The sequence below is a fragment of the Agelaius tricolor genome, unplaced genomic scaffold, assembly GCF_023055355.1.
Source record: "Agelaius tricolor isolate 1412-34295 unplaced genomic scaffold, bAgeTri1.0.p SCAF_13, whole genome shotgun sequence".
In the NCBI taxonomy this organism is placed as follows: Eukaryota; Metazoa; Chordata; class Aves; order Passeriformes; family Icteridae; genus Agelaius; species Agelaius tricolor.
Window position 1 is genome coordinate 17957781 of NW_027269273.1, and position 17191 is coordinate 17974971.

Consider the following 17191-nt stretch of genomic DNA (forward strand, 5'->3'; position numbering starts at 1 on the left):
AGGAAATGAGCAGAGCAGGGTGCACAGACAGATCATTGCTTTCCAGGAAACTTGGGACCAGGGATTTGGGATTTGTTTACTGTCTGTGGGCCCTACTCTTTTGCCAGGTGGATTTATTTATAGTTTCTATGCCCGCAGTAATCAGCAGCTCGATGCTGCACAAGTCAGCAGGTCTCAGTCCCGAGACAGAGATGGAGTCCAAGGCTCTGTGCCGGCTCGGAGGTGTTATCTGGGATAACGGAGGTGTGGTGTGCGAGTGCAGCACCAACGCGGACCGGGTGCCCGCCGGTGCCCGCTCCAAACCGACAGCGGGGAGGAAGAAGCTGCGTCCGTTCCTACGGGGTCGTTATGGCAACTGCGCGGGCAGGAGCCCGGGCCGCTTCTCCGCGGGGGCTGCGGGCAAAGGGGAGGACCCCACCCTGTGCCCGGGGCTGCGGAGGCAGGTGGGGCATCGGCGGGGGAGCGGAGCGCGAGGAGCCGGTTGGCAGCGTGCGAGGATGCAGGCTGGGAGCGGCGGGCCGCGGGCAGCCCCGGGGCGGGGACAGCCCGGTACCGGCGGAGGAGCGGGGCCCAGTGGCTGCCGGTCGGGAGTGTTATGAGAACTGCGAGCTCCTGGGATTAGCCTTTCCCGGGGATCTGTCCGCTGCTGCGGGCGGGAAAGGGCGGCACAGCCCGCTGGAAGAGTCGCGGAGCCGGGCCGGTGGCCGGGGGATCTGGCGGGGCCGTCGCTCACCGGCAGCAGCGGGTCCCGGCTCCGCGTAGTGCTGAACGGACAGCGGCGCCGCGCTGCGCATGCGCAGCCGCTCGCCGGGGCTGGGGCGTGCGCTGGGAACGGGAATGGGGGCAGCCGGTGTGCGCCGGGAACCGGAGCCGTGGGGAATGGGGGCAGCCGGTGTGCGCCGGGAACCGGAGCCGTGGGGAATGGGGGCAGCCGGTGTGCGCCGGGAACCGGAGCTGTGGGGAATGGGGGCAGCCGGTGTGCGCCCGGGAACCTGGGCAGCTGCGGGGCTGAGCAACCGGTGTGCGCCGGGGAATTGAGGCCGTGGGGAACTGAGGTGGCTGGTGTGCGCTGGGATCTCGCGTGTGCTGGGGAAACGGGATAATCGAGGAACTGGGACAGGCGGTGTGCTCTGGGGAGCCGGGATAGCTGCGGGGCTGCAGCCACCGGAGTGCGCCGGGGAACGGGGTCCATGGGGATCTGGTGTGCCCTAGCGATCTGCGATAACTGAGGAACTGGGACAGGCGCTGTGCGCGGGGGAGCGGCTGCGCCCCGTGAGCTGGGCCACCAGAGCCGGTGTGCGCGCCGCGCCGCTGGGAGCAGCCTGCGGGAGTCGCTGCGACACCAGTGGGACCTGTGACTACCGTGGCCCACTGTGCCGCCCGGCACTCCCCGCCGCGGTCCGCGGCCTCACTCCGCTCCCGGTAGCGCGCTCCGCCGCCGGGGCGCGGCCAGGGGCGGGGCCGAAGGTGGGGTGGCGGGGCGCGCGCACTTCCGCCCGCCGCCGTGACGTCACGGGCGGCCGCCGGTGTCCAGGGCGGGTGCGGCGCCGGATGGAGCGGCCGGGAGAGCCCCGCCGGGGCCGCAGGTACCGGGGAAAGGCAGGGCAGGGCATTACAAGGCAAGGCAAAGCAAAGCAAGGCTGGGCTGGGCTGGGCTGGGCTGGGCGCTGCGGCGGCGGGCAGCGGGACGGTCTCCTGGTCCCGGCGGCCGCCCCGCTGCGGTGGCGGGGCTGCCGGGGGCGGCTCGGGCCGAGCGAGGCCCCTTGGGACGGCGGGACGGGAATGGCCTCGGGTGAGGATCCCCCCCAAGTGCGGACTGTGCTGGGGCCGAGTGTAACCGCGGCCTCCAGCCGCAGCTCGGTGGGCTTTGGGCTGCCGGGACCCCTCTGCTCCTTCCCTTCGCGGCCCGAGGCCTCATCTTCCCGGCGACGCTGAACGTCCGCTCCTCGGAGGGAAGCTCCCTGCGGGGAGCCCGGAGCCTTGTTTCTCCCGCGGGAAGGAGCAAGCGCCTGGTCTCTCCCCCTGGCAGGGTGCCCGAGTGGCCCGGCACTGGATGCGGGGACTGGCTGACAGGTAGAGCGATGCTCGGACACGAATGCTGGGCACAGCTACTGTGCGACTGCTGCGGTAACGCTGCAGCAGCTTCTTGCTGCTTCGCTGAGGGACGGGGCCTCCTTCAGCAGCTGGTGGAAAGCCCCACCCAAGCTCTCCTGGAGGACACTGTGGGCAGGTAGACTCGGATGCCTGAGCAGTGAACGTCCCAGGCTGGGGAGGTGGTGATGCAGGCAGCAGGCACGTGCCCTGCTGATTGCTTGCCAAGGGGCTGTTCCCTGTGGGCTGATTGAGGGAATCGTCGCCGAGTCTGAGTCTTTCTTTTTGGCTGTTCTAGAGGCACCCGGCAGTAGGTGTGAGCTGATCTTGCCTGGCTCCTGCAGTAGCCTGGCTCTCTGGTGTCTGATGATGAGCGTGACCCCGACCAGGGGATGCCTCCTGGACCTGCCCTGGGAGGACATCTTGGTTCCACATATCCTCTGTCATCTGCCACTGCAGCAACTCCTGAGCTTGCAGAGGGTCAGCAAGTCATTCCAGTCTCTCATCCAGCTGTACCTGGCCAACATGCGCTGCTTTGACTCAAGCCAGGTATTGGATGGCTCTGAGGCTGGGGGAGGACACAGATGTCCTACTGCTCTGGAACTAATGGGGGAGCATCTATGTGGGGAAAAGAAAGGGTAGGCAAGGAGGGTAGTTTCTGCTCAGAAGCTTGGGTTAATAGTTCAGGTGTCAAACTGGACAGATGGGCTTAGGAAGGAGAGGCAGTGATTCAGGGCCCAGCAATGCCAGTGTCTTGAGTAAGAGGCCCTGGGAGGAGTAAGCTTGGAAACTCCACCCAGGCCATTATGGGGCACTGGCTGGCAGTTTGGAGTTTTGGAGTGGCATGTCCTCACGAAAGTTGTGCAGTAGGTTGGGTCTGATGGGAGATAACTCTGCTTGGTCTTTAGGGAACGTTGGTGCTATTCCTGGGAGCCACTGCCTGGGACAGACTGGAGTAGCTGCTATTCTGTGAGGACACAGAGTGGTCTAGCAAAGGGATATTTGGAGAGCAGAGGTGTGGAGCTCATCATGAGAATATAAATGCAGGAGTGATAATGTGGGATGGAGAAACCAGGGTATCATCTAGCTTGTGGCAGTAGCATTGGCATGAAGTGAGCAGTCTGATGGTAGAGTTTGCCTTGGGATGAGGACAGGGGATGGCTTTGGTCGCTATTGTCACAGAAGAAGAGAGGAGGGGAGAGAGTATTTGGTGGGGACCAGGCTTATCTGAAACCCTGGGGGGATGCCTCATTCTTCCTGGGTTCCCCATGCAGATCGGACCTGCCATCCCTCGGGCCGCTTTTGTTAACCTGTTGAAGGACAATGAAGTTCTGCAGCAGCTGGCACTCCAGAACTGCTCCGAGTGGCTGACGGACCGGGAGCTGCTCCCAGTCATTGGGCAGAACCACCACCTGCACCAGATCCAGCTGAAGGGCTGTGCCCAGCTCAGCCGCCACGCGCTGGTGGCCATCTCGCTGAGCTGCCCCCAGCTGCGCCAGCTCTCCCTGGCTCACTGTGAGTGGGTGGACAGCCTGTCCCTGCGCAGCCTGGCTGACCACTGCAAGGCCCTGGAGGCTGTGGACCTGACGGCCTGTCGCCAGCTGAAGGACGAGGCCATCTGCTACCTGGTGCAGAAGTGTGGCAGGCTCAAGTCTCTGTCACTGGCTGTCAATGCCAATGTGGGCGACGTGGCAGTTGAGGAGACTGCCAAGTGCTGCCCAGAGCTGGAGCACTTGGACCTCACGGGGTGTCTACGAGTCAAGAATGACTCCATCAGGTACTATGCAACATGGGGGGCCAGAGTGGGGATGGCAAGTGTCTGGGATGGGGAGAGGGACAGAACCAGAGAGGAAAGTCATATTTCTTCATGCTGAAAGCAGTGAGAGCTTAGTCTGGGAGAGAAGCCACTAGCAGGCCCTTCAAGGGAAGCACTGTGTGCTATAGACAGCAAATTTCCCAGCATATCATGGAGGATAGGTCTGGGATCCGGATGTCCCTTGACTTTATCTCATACCACCACGGTGCTGTCCCCAAAGTATGGTGCATGTGTGGCACAGTCATGAGCGCTAGGCTGCTGGGAGTAAAGAGGAGTGTGAGCGGTGCACTTGGGAGTCCTGACTTGCAACTTGCCTATGTTGTCTTTCTTGGCAGGGTCCTGGCTGAGTACTGTCCCAAGTTGCGTTCGCTGAAGGTCAAGCATTGCCACAACGTGGCTGAGTCCAGCTTGAGCATCCTCCGGAGCCGTGGGGTGGAGCTGGATGTGGAGCCTCCGCTGCAGAGGGCTCTCGTTCTGCTGCAGGATGTGGTTGGCTTCGCCCCTTTCATCAACCTTCAGATCTAGAACTGCTGCTGCTGGGGAGGGGGGGACTGACACAATGCTGGGATCCCAGAAGGATGCCGGAACTGGCTGCTGTAGGGACATGCAGAGGGAGAGGTCAGTCCCATTGGTGAGGCTGGCCTGAGTGGAGCTCACTCTTTCCTCTGGGGCTGTGTAGCAGCCACTGAGTGCTCATAAGTGGACTTCATTGGTGCCTCTGGGGAAAGTAACTCCCTCTGCAGTGGCGTGGAAAGAGCGAGTGATTTGCAGGAACACCATGGTGCTGAACAGGTGCTTGGTCAGGCCAGCTGATAGATAGGACTTATTATTTGTTGTATTTTAAATCTTTAAGCAGCAGCTGTCCAGAAAGGAGGGGAGTATTTGATGGGGGACTGTCCCCTGGGGTAGGTGTGCAGGGCATGCCAGCAGAGCTGTGGAACAAAGCAGACCAGCTGGAGCAGAAAGAATAGCTACCAACCCTCCTCTTGGGAGAGGGCAGGCCCCTCTGGGCTCTGGGAGGAGGGCAGTGAGCCTAAGCTCCAGCCCACAGCCACTGGCTAGCCTGGCACCAAAGGACTAGCATGGCCCCAGTACAGGCAGTGTGTCTGCCCAGGCCTAGTGTGCTGGTTTAGGCTGGAACAAGGTGGGAATTGTGCTCCAAATGGCAGTTTGACTGACAGAAAAATGCCAAACCTAGCTGTGCTGTCACTGAAAGCAGTTGGTCATTGCCATTTGTTTCTTCCAGCATCTGACTTAATATTTTAGTAGTGCTCAGGCCTACTACTGTATTTTGCTCCCAGTTGTGTGGCTGGAGCTTTGGCTCTCAACAGTGGTGAGAAATGGCAGGAGCACTGACTCTGCTATCAGCTGGAGTTTATGGAGAGAGCTGCAGATTGTGCTGGCAGGGGGAGCCTAGTGCTGGAGTTGAGCCTAAGCCCTTTAATCCGCTAGGCAATTAATCAAACAGCAGCTGCATCTTGAGAACGTGATGAAGAGAGTAATTAGAGGAAGAGAGGATGACCCTGCTCCTGTCTTTGGAGGCAGTGTTTTAATGCATGTGCACACTCTGGCTGAACTACACACCAACTCACATCATCTTTATTAATACTGGCACTCAAAGCAACAGTGCACAAAGACTTGTTAAAAGGTTGCTGCAAAAGCACATGCCACATCTCAGATCTAAAAATGTCCCATGCAAGGAATAGCAGAGAATGCCCAGGTCCTGGAGAGCCACTGCAGTGTGCCCCGGGGGGCAGAGGGATAGCTACACAAGGAGAGAAGTCTGCTCAGCCAGGTTAGTTGAGGAAACTGAAAGCAGTGTCCTGGCTTCCAGGTTAGTTCAAGTTAGTAGCAGGTGAAGTCGACCTCATTCCTACCACCACACATCCATCCTGCCATGCCTGGCAGTGAGGTGGAAGGTTGAAGAGCAGGATGACCTGGCTGTCAGTGGAACTTATACTTCCTGGCTGGTTTTAGGCTGATGTAGGTTCTCTTCATCTCCTCACTCTCAGGCTTCTTGATGTCTTTGTACCTCTCTCCTTTTGTGCTCACCACCTGGTTATCAATATAGCGGATCAACTTCTTGGGAGCCTGGAGAGGAAAGATACCAACACAAGTGGATGGACAGCCACACTGCTAGAGAAATGGAGGGGGCAAGCAAAAGCAGAGCTGCACTATGGGAGGTGAGTGGGTGGGCTGCTTTACCATTGTCTGTGTTGGGAATCTTGGCCAAAACTGGGAAGGGTGCTATCTGATGGGAGGGAGCAAGAGCCATGGTAGTCAGAAAAGGTAAGAATTGACATTTCCTGCAGCACCTTAACTGAGCTAATCTTCCCTCTTTGACTGACAGGTTCTATGAACAGACCTGCCTTTGGCCTGCCCTGTTGTTTTTTTGGACTTGCAGCCTGGTTTTATTTTAACCTTTGGGACATTTAAACTGCTGGTGAGCTGGGCCTGCTTACCTCTTTGGGTGGAGCTGGCCGATGTGTTTTCTGATCGTCTGCACTATCCACCATCATGTATCTGAAACACAAGAAGCATTCAGTGAACACTCTAACATACATTACTGGGGGCTACTCACAGCCTATGTCCCTTCTCCCCTGGCTGGTTTGTGTCCTACTTGCCTAGACTGCAGCTAGGAAAACGTGATGTTCCCCTCTGGGTGAAATGGGCAGGAAGTATGTCACCCTTCTGGTGAGAATCTAGCGGGATTCTCCTGGAGTGGCATCCTTAGCTGTATGTGAAGGGTATTGAAAACTCAGGTGGTTGAGAATGCTGACAGCCACTGCAGAACTGAGAGAGGTACTGAGGTCTGCTGTGTTCTGCCATCAGGGCAGCTTTGTTCCTTCTCAGTGCTAGCGATGGCAGCCAGATGAGACATAGGTGAGATTACAGGACCAATCTGTCTGCTTTTGCCCTGAATGATGGTGTTCCTTTCACACTCCTCCTACTACTTGACTGTGAAACAGGTCTGTGCTGGAAGCAACTTGATAAAAGCATCACCTCATTTCCTATGTAATTGAAACATCAGGGTCCAGGCATTTGCTTGCTGTACTGCTGAGTTGCTACTCTGAGATTTTGGTGCTGGTTTAGCACAGGTGACCATGACTTCTCCCTCAGTAGTTAGTATAGTTACTCTTGTGTATCTTCAGCTATGGCCATCTGCTTTCTGTACCTGTGCTTGAGTGATGTTCAAAGTACAGGATGTTGCCAAAATGTCATTAAAGTGAAGTTCTCAGAAACATAACAAGAAGCTGGTGGTTTTTTGTTCCCTTGCCTGTCCCTCTGAAATGAGCCTGCACAGGAGATGGGCAAGGACAAGGATTACTACTTCTGCCTGGATGCTGTTCTGCCTTGCTTTATCTTTCCTAGCCTATCGACTGTTTATTTTGTCCCTGGGGAGAATGTAAAGTGGAAAAGATGTGGCTGGATAGACGTGTGGAAGCTGTATGCCTGCATGAGGATACTCATGAAAGATGTGATCTTAAAGCAGACAGATGAAACCACAGTGTGGGTTCTCCCATTGAGAATTCTGTTTGAATGCTTTTAGAAATGAATATAGGTAAACTTTCATTCCCAAGAAGTCCATAGGACTTCAGAGAGGTTTCTTTAAATGCACTGAATTCACACCTTCAGCAATTGAGATTTAATCTTCCCAGTGCTGTTGTATAGGCAGTCTCTTGAAGGTATCTTTAACCTTGTTTGGACTGTCTCCAAGAATGGAGGTATGAATGAGTTACTGTAGTTCTACAGGTCACCATGTGTTTGTTACCTGAGCTGCAGCATGATGTTTGTGCCTTGAACCTTTAACCAGGACCTCAGCTAACAGCACTGTGACTTACACTGCATCTATAGGAGGCTGAAACCTTGCACGCAGCCAGTGCCGTGACCCAGCTGGTACAGGTCATGTGTTTCTGTGCCAGAGCTCTAAAAGAAACCAAACATGTTATGTTTAGGTTTTGTGGGTTGTTTGTTTGGGTTTTGGGGTTTTTTGTGTGTATGTGTTTGGTTAGTTGGTTTTTTCTTTTTTTTTTCCCCTTCTTCCCAGCTGATGATTGTATTTGTGCTTAGATGTGTTCAGCCAATACCCACCCCTAGTTCTTTATAGACCACACTGTTCCCCAAACTGCTACCTCTTCATTGATTTGGAGCAAAACAAGGGGTTCTTTGCTGCTGGGTACTTACTTCTGTAGGATGACCTGTTTTAGCTCCTCGTGGTTGGGTGCTCTGCGAGGCCGTGCCAGTTCCTGGGAGGAGACAAGTTGGTGTGTGAATAGCACAACAACAGGGCATACAGCTTACCTGCTAGCTCAGTGAAACCAGCTGCTGGTGGAGCCCTCCAGGGGGAAAGAGGTGCCAGCCAAGCTCCACTGGGGTCCTGCCTTGGTGGGCACAGCCTATACTAGGAGAGCCAGGGGAGGGAGAGGAGCTGTCGCTCTGCATGATCCTCCTGGCTTATTGTGCATAAAGTTTCTGCAGTCAAAATTTCTGCTTGTAGCAGACAGCTGTGGCACCTGTATGTCCCTGAGTTCTGCCCTGCTCCTTGGCCCACTGCCACCCTGGTCAGAGTACAGTACCTTCACACTCGCACCTGCTGGGCCTATTTCCACCTTCTCCTCCACAATTAACTGCACTGCCTCTTCCAAGTTCCCCAAGGTCATGGCGAGAGCCTTCTCTGCCTGGTTCACAGTACAGGCTGGGAACATCTCCAGGAGCAGCTCCACCCCATCCTTCAAGTCAGCACCTTCCTAGTTGGAGAAAGAGACAGTGGTAAGTTGGGGATGCAGTGAGGAGAGGGCTACTGAAAAGGGCCTCTGTTTTTTCATAGTCAGGAAATTCAGCTTGCCTTTTGCTGAAAGCTCTCTCTCCTTACCACCGTTACTAAATCTGATTCCTGAAGCTAACAGGGGACTGTATCTTTGGAAAGACCAACTCCTCTCACTCTCCTTTGATCTCCTCCCTCTGTATTTCACCTTGCTTTAAAGCACGGCTCCTGTAACCTGACTCATCTGTGTGGCCATGCTTAAGAGTGAGTGAGCTTCCTGGACCCTGTGGTGCGAATGCCTGACTCCTGCCCACCTTGTGAAGTTATATGTACTTTGATTAGAAAGGAAAGGGCCTGCTAAACACTGACCTGATGCTACATCAGAAGGCATCACCATAGCAGCATTTTCTAGAACGCTGTGGACACAGAATGCTTGTACTGCAGAGCAGGAATAGATCAGTACTGGAGAAACAGCAAGCAGGGTGTGGGGGAGGAAGCTGGGGTTGATGTAGAAGGTACTGCAGTACCTGTAGCTGCTGTGGGATTTCTGAAGGCACTGGGACAGGCTCTCTGAGCCATTGCTCTTGCTTACCCTTTCCAGCCACTGAAAAGGACGAGCCAGAGCATTGGCTCACAGTCTGTCAGCACATAATTTTCTGACAGTCTTGCTCAGGCCATACAATGGAGAAGATCATGGACAGAAGTGATGCTGTGTCACAGCCTATGCTGTCCAGAGCTGGAAAATGCCCTCAGGTGGTGCTGGTAGCCTAGTGCTGTGTGCCTGTCCCAGTGTTCCTGCTCCTCTGCGGGGTACTCCTACCTGGGCCCCGGCTCCGTCTGTTACAGTGCACAGTCTTTCCCCGTTGCAGGCTCCAGCTCCAGCCTCCTGGCCCTTGGTGAGATCTTCAGAGGACGCTTCACTCCTGCTTTCCACAGCCTTTTGGCCAAGTTTTTCTTAAAGACACAGTGATATCTCCTGAGGAACAGTCCCACTAAGGCTAGAGCTCTGTGCTTTCTGTTGGCATTAGATTGCTAGTGCATTGTGTGCCAAAGCAAATCTCTTCTTAAGTGACAATACTTGGAAGCACTACTGTTTCTCCTGCCCTTAGCAGGGATAGCTGCAGCTCTGCTCCCACTGATCTGCAGGAAGCCAGTGCTAGCACATGCTGGAGTGCCCGAGTTCTGCATTTCCAGGCTGTAAAGGGCACGGGCTGCTTGCAAATTCAATTATACTTTTCAATTCTCAGTCCACTAGTGCTTCAGTTGTGGATACTTCTATTTCTAAGAATTCCCTGGTATTTGCTCTTTGAACTAAGGTGTAGTTTTGATTTTAAACTTGGGAATACACTGTGGTAGTCCTCAGGCTGCATGCAAGCCAGCACATCCTGTGATCAGGTTACTCTGATGCATCTCTTTTTTTACAGGCTCTTTTTCCCACTGTAGGAAGAACCATTTCACTTTTGTTCTGTCCTAAGACTGGAATGGTGCTTTCCTTCCACACTCTGGCTACATCAGAATCCTCAAAGGGTAGGATGCAGGGGAGCAGAGCAGAAGATTTTGTCAAGTTCAAGAAAGCAGCAAGAAAGATAAAAGACAGGACTGTCTATTCTACATTGTGTAGCCTACTGGCAAGGCAGCAGTGATGTTGCTAGACCAGCAAAACTCAGACTGGTTATGTCCTGAAAGATTTGATATCCAGGCACTGCAACCTGTCTGTTCTTTAGTGGAAAGTACCCATGGAGTTAATTGATACAGCAATCCAGCTGGCCTGTGAATGCTGAGGTTAGAAAGGGCCATTGTCACAGCGTAGTCTTCTGCAGTCCTGCAGAGTGCAGGTCAGAGCACATCACTGATTTTGCATCTGTGCCAGGGTTCATGGATGAACAGGAAGTGAGCTTTGAGGATGCTCAAAGTTAGATGTTGTATCCATGCACTCAGCTGGATACCCTATTTGATGATGTACCTGATAAAGGCTGCTCAGTGGTAGTGCCACTTAGGCAGATGGCTATCAGAGGCAGGCAGAAATCCTCTTTCAGAATTAACTTACAGCAGAATTTCAACAAGCAGCCCTGAATTAGTTAGTTCTTTCTTATTACTCTGGCTTTGATCTCAATAGAGGTATTTGGAGAATTGATCAAGTGTTTTTCACTTCAGTATGTCTTGGACAGTATTCCATATGACTCCAACCTCCCATCTCCCATTTGTTGATGTGAAAAACCTGACTGTTGGAAAAAAACCCCCAAACTTGTCAATCAATTTGGGCCACCTTATGAGTTCCTAACTGTGGCAAACAAGTTTGTACTTTTTCTGTGACATTGTTCAACTCCAAATATTAAGGCTAAAAACATGTACAGATCTTGTGCTGACATTGTTTGTGTAACTCACCTTTGTTGCGAGCTTCACAAAGCCTTTCTGAGAGGGAGAACATCATTTCACAAACATCCCCACTGCAAGAGACAGAAGCTGTATAATAAGCATGAAGAATAAAAGCACTAGCCTCTCCTACTTGGCTACCATTTTATAGAAAGACAAAGCTTGATGGGAAGCCCAGTAAAATCAACTGGTATTTCAGATTACCAAGGACCTAATTGCAAACTATATTAGGATTAGCATCTGTGTATTCAGGCAAAGAGTGACTTATCATGATGGCTCAGGTTTAGTACTAATACATTTTCAACTGGATATAACAAAAGAATTTGTAGTACTGGGGGTCTTGGGGCCAGGCCCTTGATGCATGGCATACACATACAAACCAGTAACAATCACATACCTGTGGATTTCTGCAAAACCAGGGATATATGCCTCCATCATTTCCACAAAGGTGTCCATGTCAAAAGTCTCTTCAGGGGATTCTGGTGAGCCCAGCTCTTCCAGGACACCCGTGATGTAAGAGAAGAAAACATCATCCATCCCACTGGAGACAAAGAGAACACAGACAGCAAGGTCAGCAGGCCCATTTTTTCCTTTCTCTCCATCCCCATTCTGCCTAACCTTGTGTCTTTCTAATACAGCAGCAGGACCTATGTGACTGTATGTTATGAGGAGATACCACCCCTAAGGCCAAGTAGCAGGTGGTCAGCGGTTGAGAGGGAAGCATTAACAGATAAATAGTGCATGTGTTCCTACTGCCTGGGCAGCACTGAATGAAAGTCCCAGTGTGTGTTCCAGAGGCTGTGCTCCTGTGGGTGCTTCAGCTGAGCTAACCAAAATATTGCAGGTGTTCAAGACCTTGGCTGTTCTATATTGACTGGTATTTCAGGTGAGTTACACTTTGTGGGATACAGTGTTCTCTGCTTGCTGCTCTCCACGCTGGTGTCAGGAACACGCTTGCTGCTGTGTTCCAGCCTCAAGGTGGCTGTATCTCTGCATGCAGGCAGAGCTCAAAACAGGGAGAGGCCTGACAGAGATGATCCTGCTCAGAAAGCCATTTGGGAGCGCTGTGGAATGAAGGAAATCCCATATCCTAATGGGTATTACTGGACAGGAAATTAATCATCTTGCTCATCAAAGAAATGCCATTGCTAGATTGCAATGCTAAACTATAGTTATTCCAGCATTCCCATCAGAGCCTATGCAAATTACCTACATCCTGGATCTGACTTAAGAGGGAGCAATACAAAATACAGGAAAACTACAGAATTCAGTATAATGCACAGAGTGACAATGCAGAAGCAACGATACTGGAACTGCCTATCTCAACATACCTGAGATCTGCTGCAGGGATGTGGGACTGGATGAAGCGTGTCAGTGTGTCTTGAATGATTCTTTCAATCTCCATATCTCTCTAAGCCTTTTCCTTTAAAAAAAAAGAAGGAAAAACTCTGTGTAATTTTAATAAAATAAAAATATCAAGATCAAAATGCAGGTATGGTATAGGCAAGTGTGCTCTTCCCATGAGAACAATTCACAAACTTCTCCAATATCTTGTCATCTCTCGGTAACAGCAGGCAAAGATATCCATAAAAAACTGCAGTATGAGGATCCACTGGAAAAAGGAGCCCAATATCTTGGGCCTCTCCTGACTGTCTTGATGCTGTCAGTATGCAGCTGTACCGTACATTTAACAAGTCCCCTCTGGGAAGCAAAGCTGGAAATGCAGATGTGTCCAGCTGCAGGAACCAGGGACCTCTTCTGAGCTGGAAGACTGTGCTGTCCAGTGAGGAAGAAACAGGGAGTAGGCTTGTACACTCCCTGCAGAAAGGGGTGGACCTTCCAGCCAAGAGCATATGCAGTGATGCTTGGACTTGACTCAGGAATGAGTGGGAGGAAGGGTAATGTCTCCTAAAGAAAGGACATCCTAGAGTATATTTTACAGGGAAATACCAAGCAGGGCACAGACAAGTAGTCTGCCAGCCAAAATATCAAAGGTCTCCAGGTCAGGCATGGACTGCCAATGGAATCCTGCCCAAACAGGAGCCCGTTGTTGTGCTCGGTAAATGAGCCATTCTAGAGCTGATGCAGCTGCAACAAGGGGCACTTGATAACCCAAAACTCAGGGGAGTTCTAAGAATCACAGAGCTCCTGCAGAAGCAGTGGCAGAAGGGGGCTGCCCACAGCCCTGCTTTGGCTGTCAGTACTGAGCCTGGACTGAACAGGGTGGAAAAAAGCTGTTTCTTAACCATTCCTTCCCCTTGGCGTCTACAGAGCTGCTGGGTGGACAAATTCTTGGTATAAGCACCAAGTTCTTCCCAGGAAGGAAACCAGCCTTGCATTTAGAGAAACTGATATGGTCATTGGCCAGAGAGGTTCCAAGGGTCATCATGCTCCCATCAGTGCAGCTCTCTCATTTCAACTACACTAGGACCTGGCCAGGCCTGTTTGACAGAACTCATAGAACAGTCATATAGCTTACTAAACAGACAATTCTGGTGTCCCATGGGAATCAGAAAGGTTTGGCATTTCCAAACTAGAGGAGTCTTCCAGAGTTAGCAGCATATAAACAAAACCACCCCGTGACACTCAGCCAAATTTAGAATTACATAACTCGGGACATCAAAACTCCTTCTGCATTAAACTTTCAAATGCTACACTTCTTCTAGTGATGACCTGCAATAGTTAAGGGGGAGATTCACTAGGAGAGCTTATCCTATGTGCTCAGTTTTGTGTGAGTGATTTACAATGCACAAAATTATCTACAACCCAAAGGCAAGAGAAATCACTCTCCTGAGAGCTCAGTTTTCCTGAAAAGATGTTACCATACTTCTAAACTTCCAGTCATAATTGCAATGTGGGTTTTAAGATCACTTCACTAGTTCTCACTGATTCAAATAAATTTGTGAAACTCCTTCTGCATTTCTTGTTGCAATATGGGTTCTGTGTAACATGTTGCACAGAATCTATTTTTAAAAGCATATGATGAAATGATACTCCTATTGCTCTGCTCACAGCCTTACAGTTTTGCCCTGTCAGAACATGAAAGCTTCAGCTCCTGGAAATTCCTGTCATTTTCTGACAAACCCCAGTCTTTAAACACTGGGGTTTTTTATCAAGGAGTGAGCAGTGGAGCACTGTATGTCATCTAATTAAGTCAGGCTTAGTTTGAAATGCCAGCAGTGCTTATTTGAATCACATAACCTCAGGCAGAGAAAAGTGGAATCAGTTCTCAAATGGTGAATGTGAAAATTATTCATTTTCTGTATTAGATGCTTTGGCCAGTTTCCTACCCTATTGTCAGTCCTGAGAACCTAGCAATCTCAACAATCTCCATCCCCTTGTATTCTCCTTCCCAACATGTTAATGTCAAATTTATTTTGGTGGCTTGGTGGGGCTTTTTGTAAAACAAATGTAGAAATAATATCCCTCTAAAAGTACCATTGCTCTTGTGGTGCATGAAATAGGTACTTATGGTATATTGAAGAAAAGTTGGTATGAATCTGTCTTCCTCAAAAAAAAAAAGGCAAGAATCTGAACTGTTTGCATACAGCTAGATTGTTTTGGAAGGCTCTTTCAACTCCAACTTCAGTAATCATTCTCAAATGGTCAATGTGATGGAATGGGAATGACTGAGAGCCTTGGACTTTTTACTAACAAGACAGACTCAAGCAATTTAGAAGAATGTTTCTGAACTAAGGAACTGTATATCAACTTTTATGGGATCATAAATTTGCCTACCGATGACTAGAGGTATCTTCAAGTGGAAGGAGGTGGGTGTTGTATCCTTGGATGTTTCTCAGAACAGGTTAGAGCAAGTTTATGTAAATATGATCTGAGAAGGTTCATTTAGCTCAAGTGTCAGTGAGTGAATAATGGGACAGGGATGGTTCACTGAGCTCTGAATTTTTTTTCTGAAAAAGCACAGAGCATGTCTTATGCTGCTTGGTGTGTCTGTGCTTGGGGAAGTGCATTGCTCTGGGATATAAGGCCCCCTCAGTGCAGCTTGTGACATACAGGCCCAGAGCGAACTTCTCAAAACACACATGCAGGACAGAAAATGAGCTGTGGCTATACTCCACTGAACTATTTAACTCAAACTTTGCTGGCTTAAAAGAAAGCAGGCTAAATGACAGTTTACAAACAATTTCAGTGCTTCTATTTTTTGTTTTTCTTGCTAAAGAAGTCCCTGAAAGTGCTTTCACAGTGTGGCTGCTATGGGAAAGCAGACTGAAGTCACTGTGAGTGTTAACACAATTAACTGCTTAATGCTCTAAAATTAACATAAGACTTTTGTTCATAGCTTAGTCCCAGTAAACTACAGTGATAGAAGATAATAATGCCAGTGGCCAGGCTCTGCCCTCCCCTCTAGATCTACACTGGAAAGCTGCACTTGGATATTCTGTTGAGACAGGGCCCTTACCGGAGCAGATGTGTCAACTGTGCGAGGTCTTCGGCTCACGGCCACTGTTTGTGAAGTCACTTCAGTGCCTGCAGAGGAGTTGACAGTCCATCCTATGCCTGCCAGGCTCAAGCCATGAATGAGGGAACCCCTTTATGGGAAAGGAAAGCTGAATTAGCTGAAGCAGGAGCACAAGAGAATCATTCTGTATACTGGTGTCTTTATGCTTTATATCACTTGTGACCATTTCCCCTAACACAGAGGGTGCAGCTTTATTCTTTGGGATAAAATGTACTTTGTGAAAGGATAACGTGGCTGTGAGAACGGTATACCTGTCACCCTTCAAATTCACTGCGATGCCGCAATGTTTTCCAACATCCACGGTTCATGCAGCAAGGCCAGCAGTGGTCCCTGCACATCACCAACATACTGCAAAGGCACTGCTGGCCTCATCGCCACGGCCGAGCAGGAGTTGTCTCTCGAGGCTTCGAGGAGACACACCGGAGAGCGAGCACCGGTGTTCTGCTGTGCAGGTGGCCCCGGCCGGAGCCCCAGGCGGGAGCGGCGACACGGGCCGGGCAGCTTTCAGCGCGCTCGGGCTGCTCCCCGCCACCGGCGGGCCACACTCCCTGCCGGGGGCTGACAGCGAGGCCGCAGAGTGTCCAGAACACGCGGGGCACGGGCCGGGTCCCCCCGCCGCGCCGCCCGCACCGTGGGTCGGTCCCCGCACCCCGGAGGCTGCGCCTTACCCTGCCCGGCCCCCTGGCCCGTCTCCCGCCCCCCGTGCTGCGGATCCCGGAGAGCCCCACTCCCGGGCTCCCCGGCGCTGTGTCCCGGGTTCCCAGTCCCGTATCCCGTGTCCCTTATCCCATATCCCGTGTCCCACATCCCGCGTCCCCGCGGGCGGGGCGGTAACGGGCGCGCGCCGCCGCCGCCGGGGGTTAGCGGTCACCTGATCGCCCGCGCGCCCCCGCCGCGCCGTCCTCCCTGCGCGCGGGGCCCGCGCGGCGCGCTTGAACGCGTCACGTGGCCACGCCAACCGCCAGCCGCTGAGGCGCGCGCGGCCCGGCAGGGCGGGGCGGGGCCGGGCCGGGCCGGGCAGGGCGGCTGCGCGCTGCCGCTCCCCGCGCCGCCATCTTTGCTGTGGGCAGCGGCCCGGGCAGGCGCGGCGCGGCGGGAGGGATGGGGGCGCTTGGCGGAGCCACCCCGGGAAAGGGTCCCCGGAGCTCTCCTCGCTGCCAAGTGCCAGAGACGCGTTTCCTGCTGAGAGTAACACGCTTTCGGGTGTCTGGGCCAGGCTGCCCAGCCATTCGGTCAGCCAGAGCTCCGTCGCGGGATGCTTCCCAAGCTGCCGCCCCGCGCAGTCTCCTGGCTAAAGACTCACGCAGCACACCCAGGCTCGACGAGCTGCTGAATAATCATCCATTCTGCCAGTCTGCAGGATTGCTGTGTGCCTAGGGCAGAGCGGGATGGGGACAGGAGCAGAGCGGGATGCGGGACAGGAGCAGAGCGGGATGGGGACAGGAGCAGAGCGGGATGCGGGACAGGAGCAGAGCGGGATGGGGGACAGGAGCAGAGCGGGATGCGGAACAGGAACAGAGCGGGATGGGGACAGGAGCAGAGCGGGATGCGGGACAGGAGCAGAGCGGGATGGGGGACAGGAGCAGAGCGGGATGCGGAACAGGAACAGAGCGGGATGGGGAGACGGGAGCAGAGCGGGATGGGGACACGAGCAGAGCGGGATGGG

The 17191-nt window shown here is 52.7% G+C and overlaps 2 protein-coding genes across 9 annotated transcripts; one reads left to right on the forward strand and one right to left on the reverse strand.

Moving 5' to 3' along the window:
* The first annotated feature begins 229 nt into the window (after positions 1-229).
* On the forward strand, positions 230-7160 carry FBXL15 (F-box and leucine rich repeat protein 15). 4 transcript variants are annotated; one of them, XM_071439007.1, is made up of 5 exons: positions 927-1586; positions 2030-2073; positions 2390-2640; positions 3366-3868; positions 4243-7160. In XM_071439007.1, the coding sequence occupies exons 1-5, from the start codon at positions 1552-1554 to the stop codon at positions 4430-4432; spliced, it is 1023 nt and encodes a 340-aa protein (XP_071295108.1). In that variant the 5' UTR covers positions 927-1551; the 3' UTR covers positions 4433-7160. The 4 variants fall into 4 exon arrangements, with proteins under 4 accessions (XP_071295112.1, XP_071295108.1, XP_071295110.1 ...); XM_071439011.1 differs by lacking the exons at positions 927-1586; positions 2030-2073 and adding an exon at positions 230-443; XM_071439009.1 differs by lacking the exon at positions 2030-2073 and having other exon boundaries at positions 935-1586.
* Positions 5480-16554, reverse strand: CUEDC2 (CUE domain containing 2). Of its 5 annotated transcripts, none has more exons than XR_011681061.1 (11): positions 16397-16554; positions 15466-15595; positions 12377-12468; positions 11443-11586; positions 11058-11119; positions 9489-9626; positions 8499-8654; positions 8093-8154; positions 7750-7834; positions 6370-6430; positions 5922-5998 (listed from the first exon to the last, which is right to left on the reverse strand). XR_011681061.1 is itself a non-coding variant. In XM_071439016.1 (11 exons), the coding sequence occupies exons 3-10, from the start codon at positions 12448-12450 to the stop codon at positions 6413-6415; spliced, it is 753 nt and encodes a 250-aa protein (XP_071295117.1). In that variant the 5' UTR covers positions 12451-12468; positions 15466-15595; positions 16397-16553; the 3' UTR covers positions 5922-5998; positions 6370-6412. The 5 variants fall into 5 exon arrangements, 4 of the variants coding, with proteins under 4 accessions (XP_071295116.1, XP_071295114.1, XP_071295115.1 ...); XM_071439016.1 differs by having other exon boundaries at positions 8485-8654; positions 16397-16553; XM_071439015.1 differs by lacking the exon at positions 7750-7834 and having other exon boundaries at positions 5480-5998; positions 8485-8655; positions 9493-9626; positions 16397-16553.
* Positions 16555-17191: the final 637 nt, after the last annotated feature.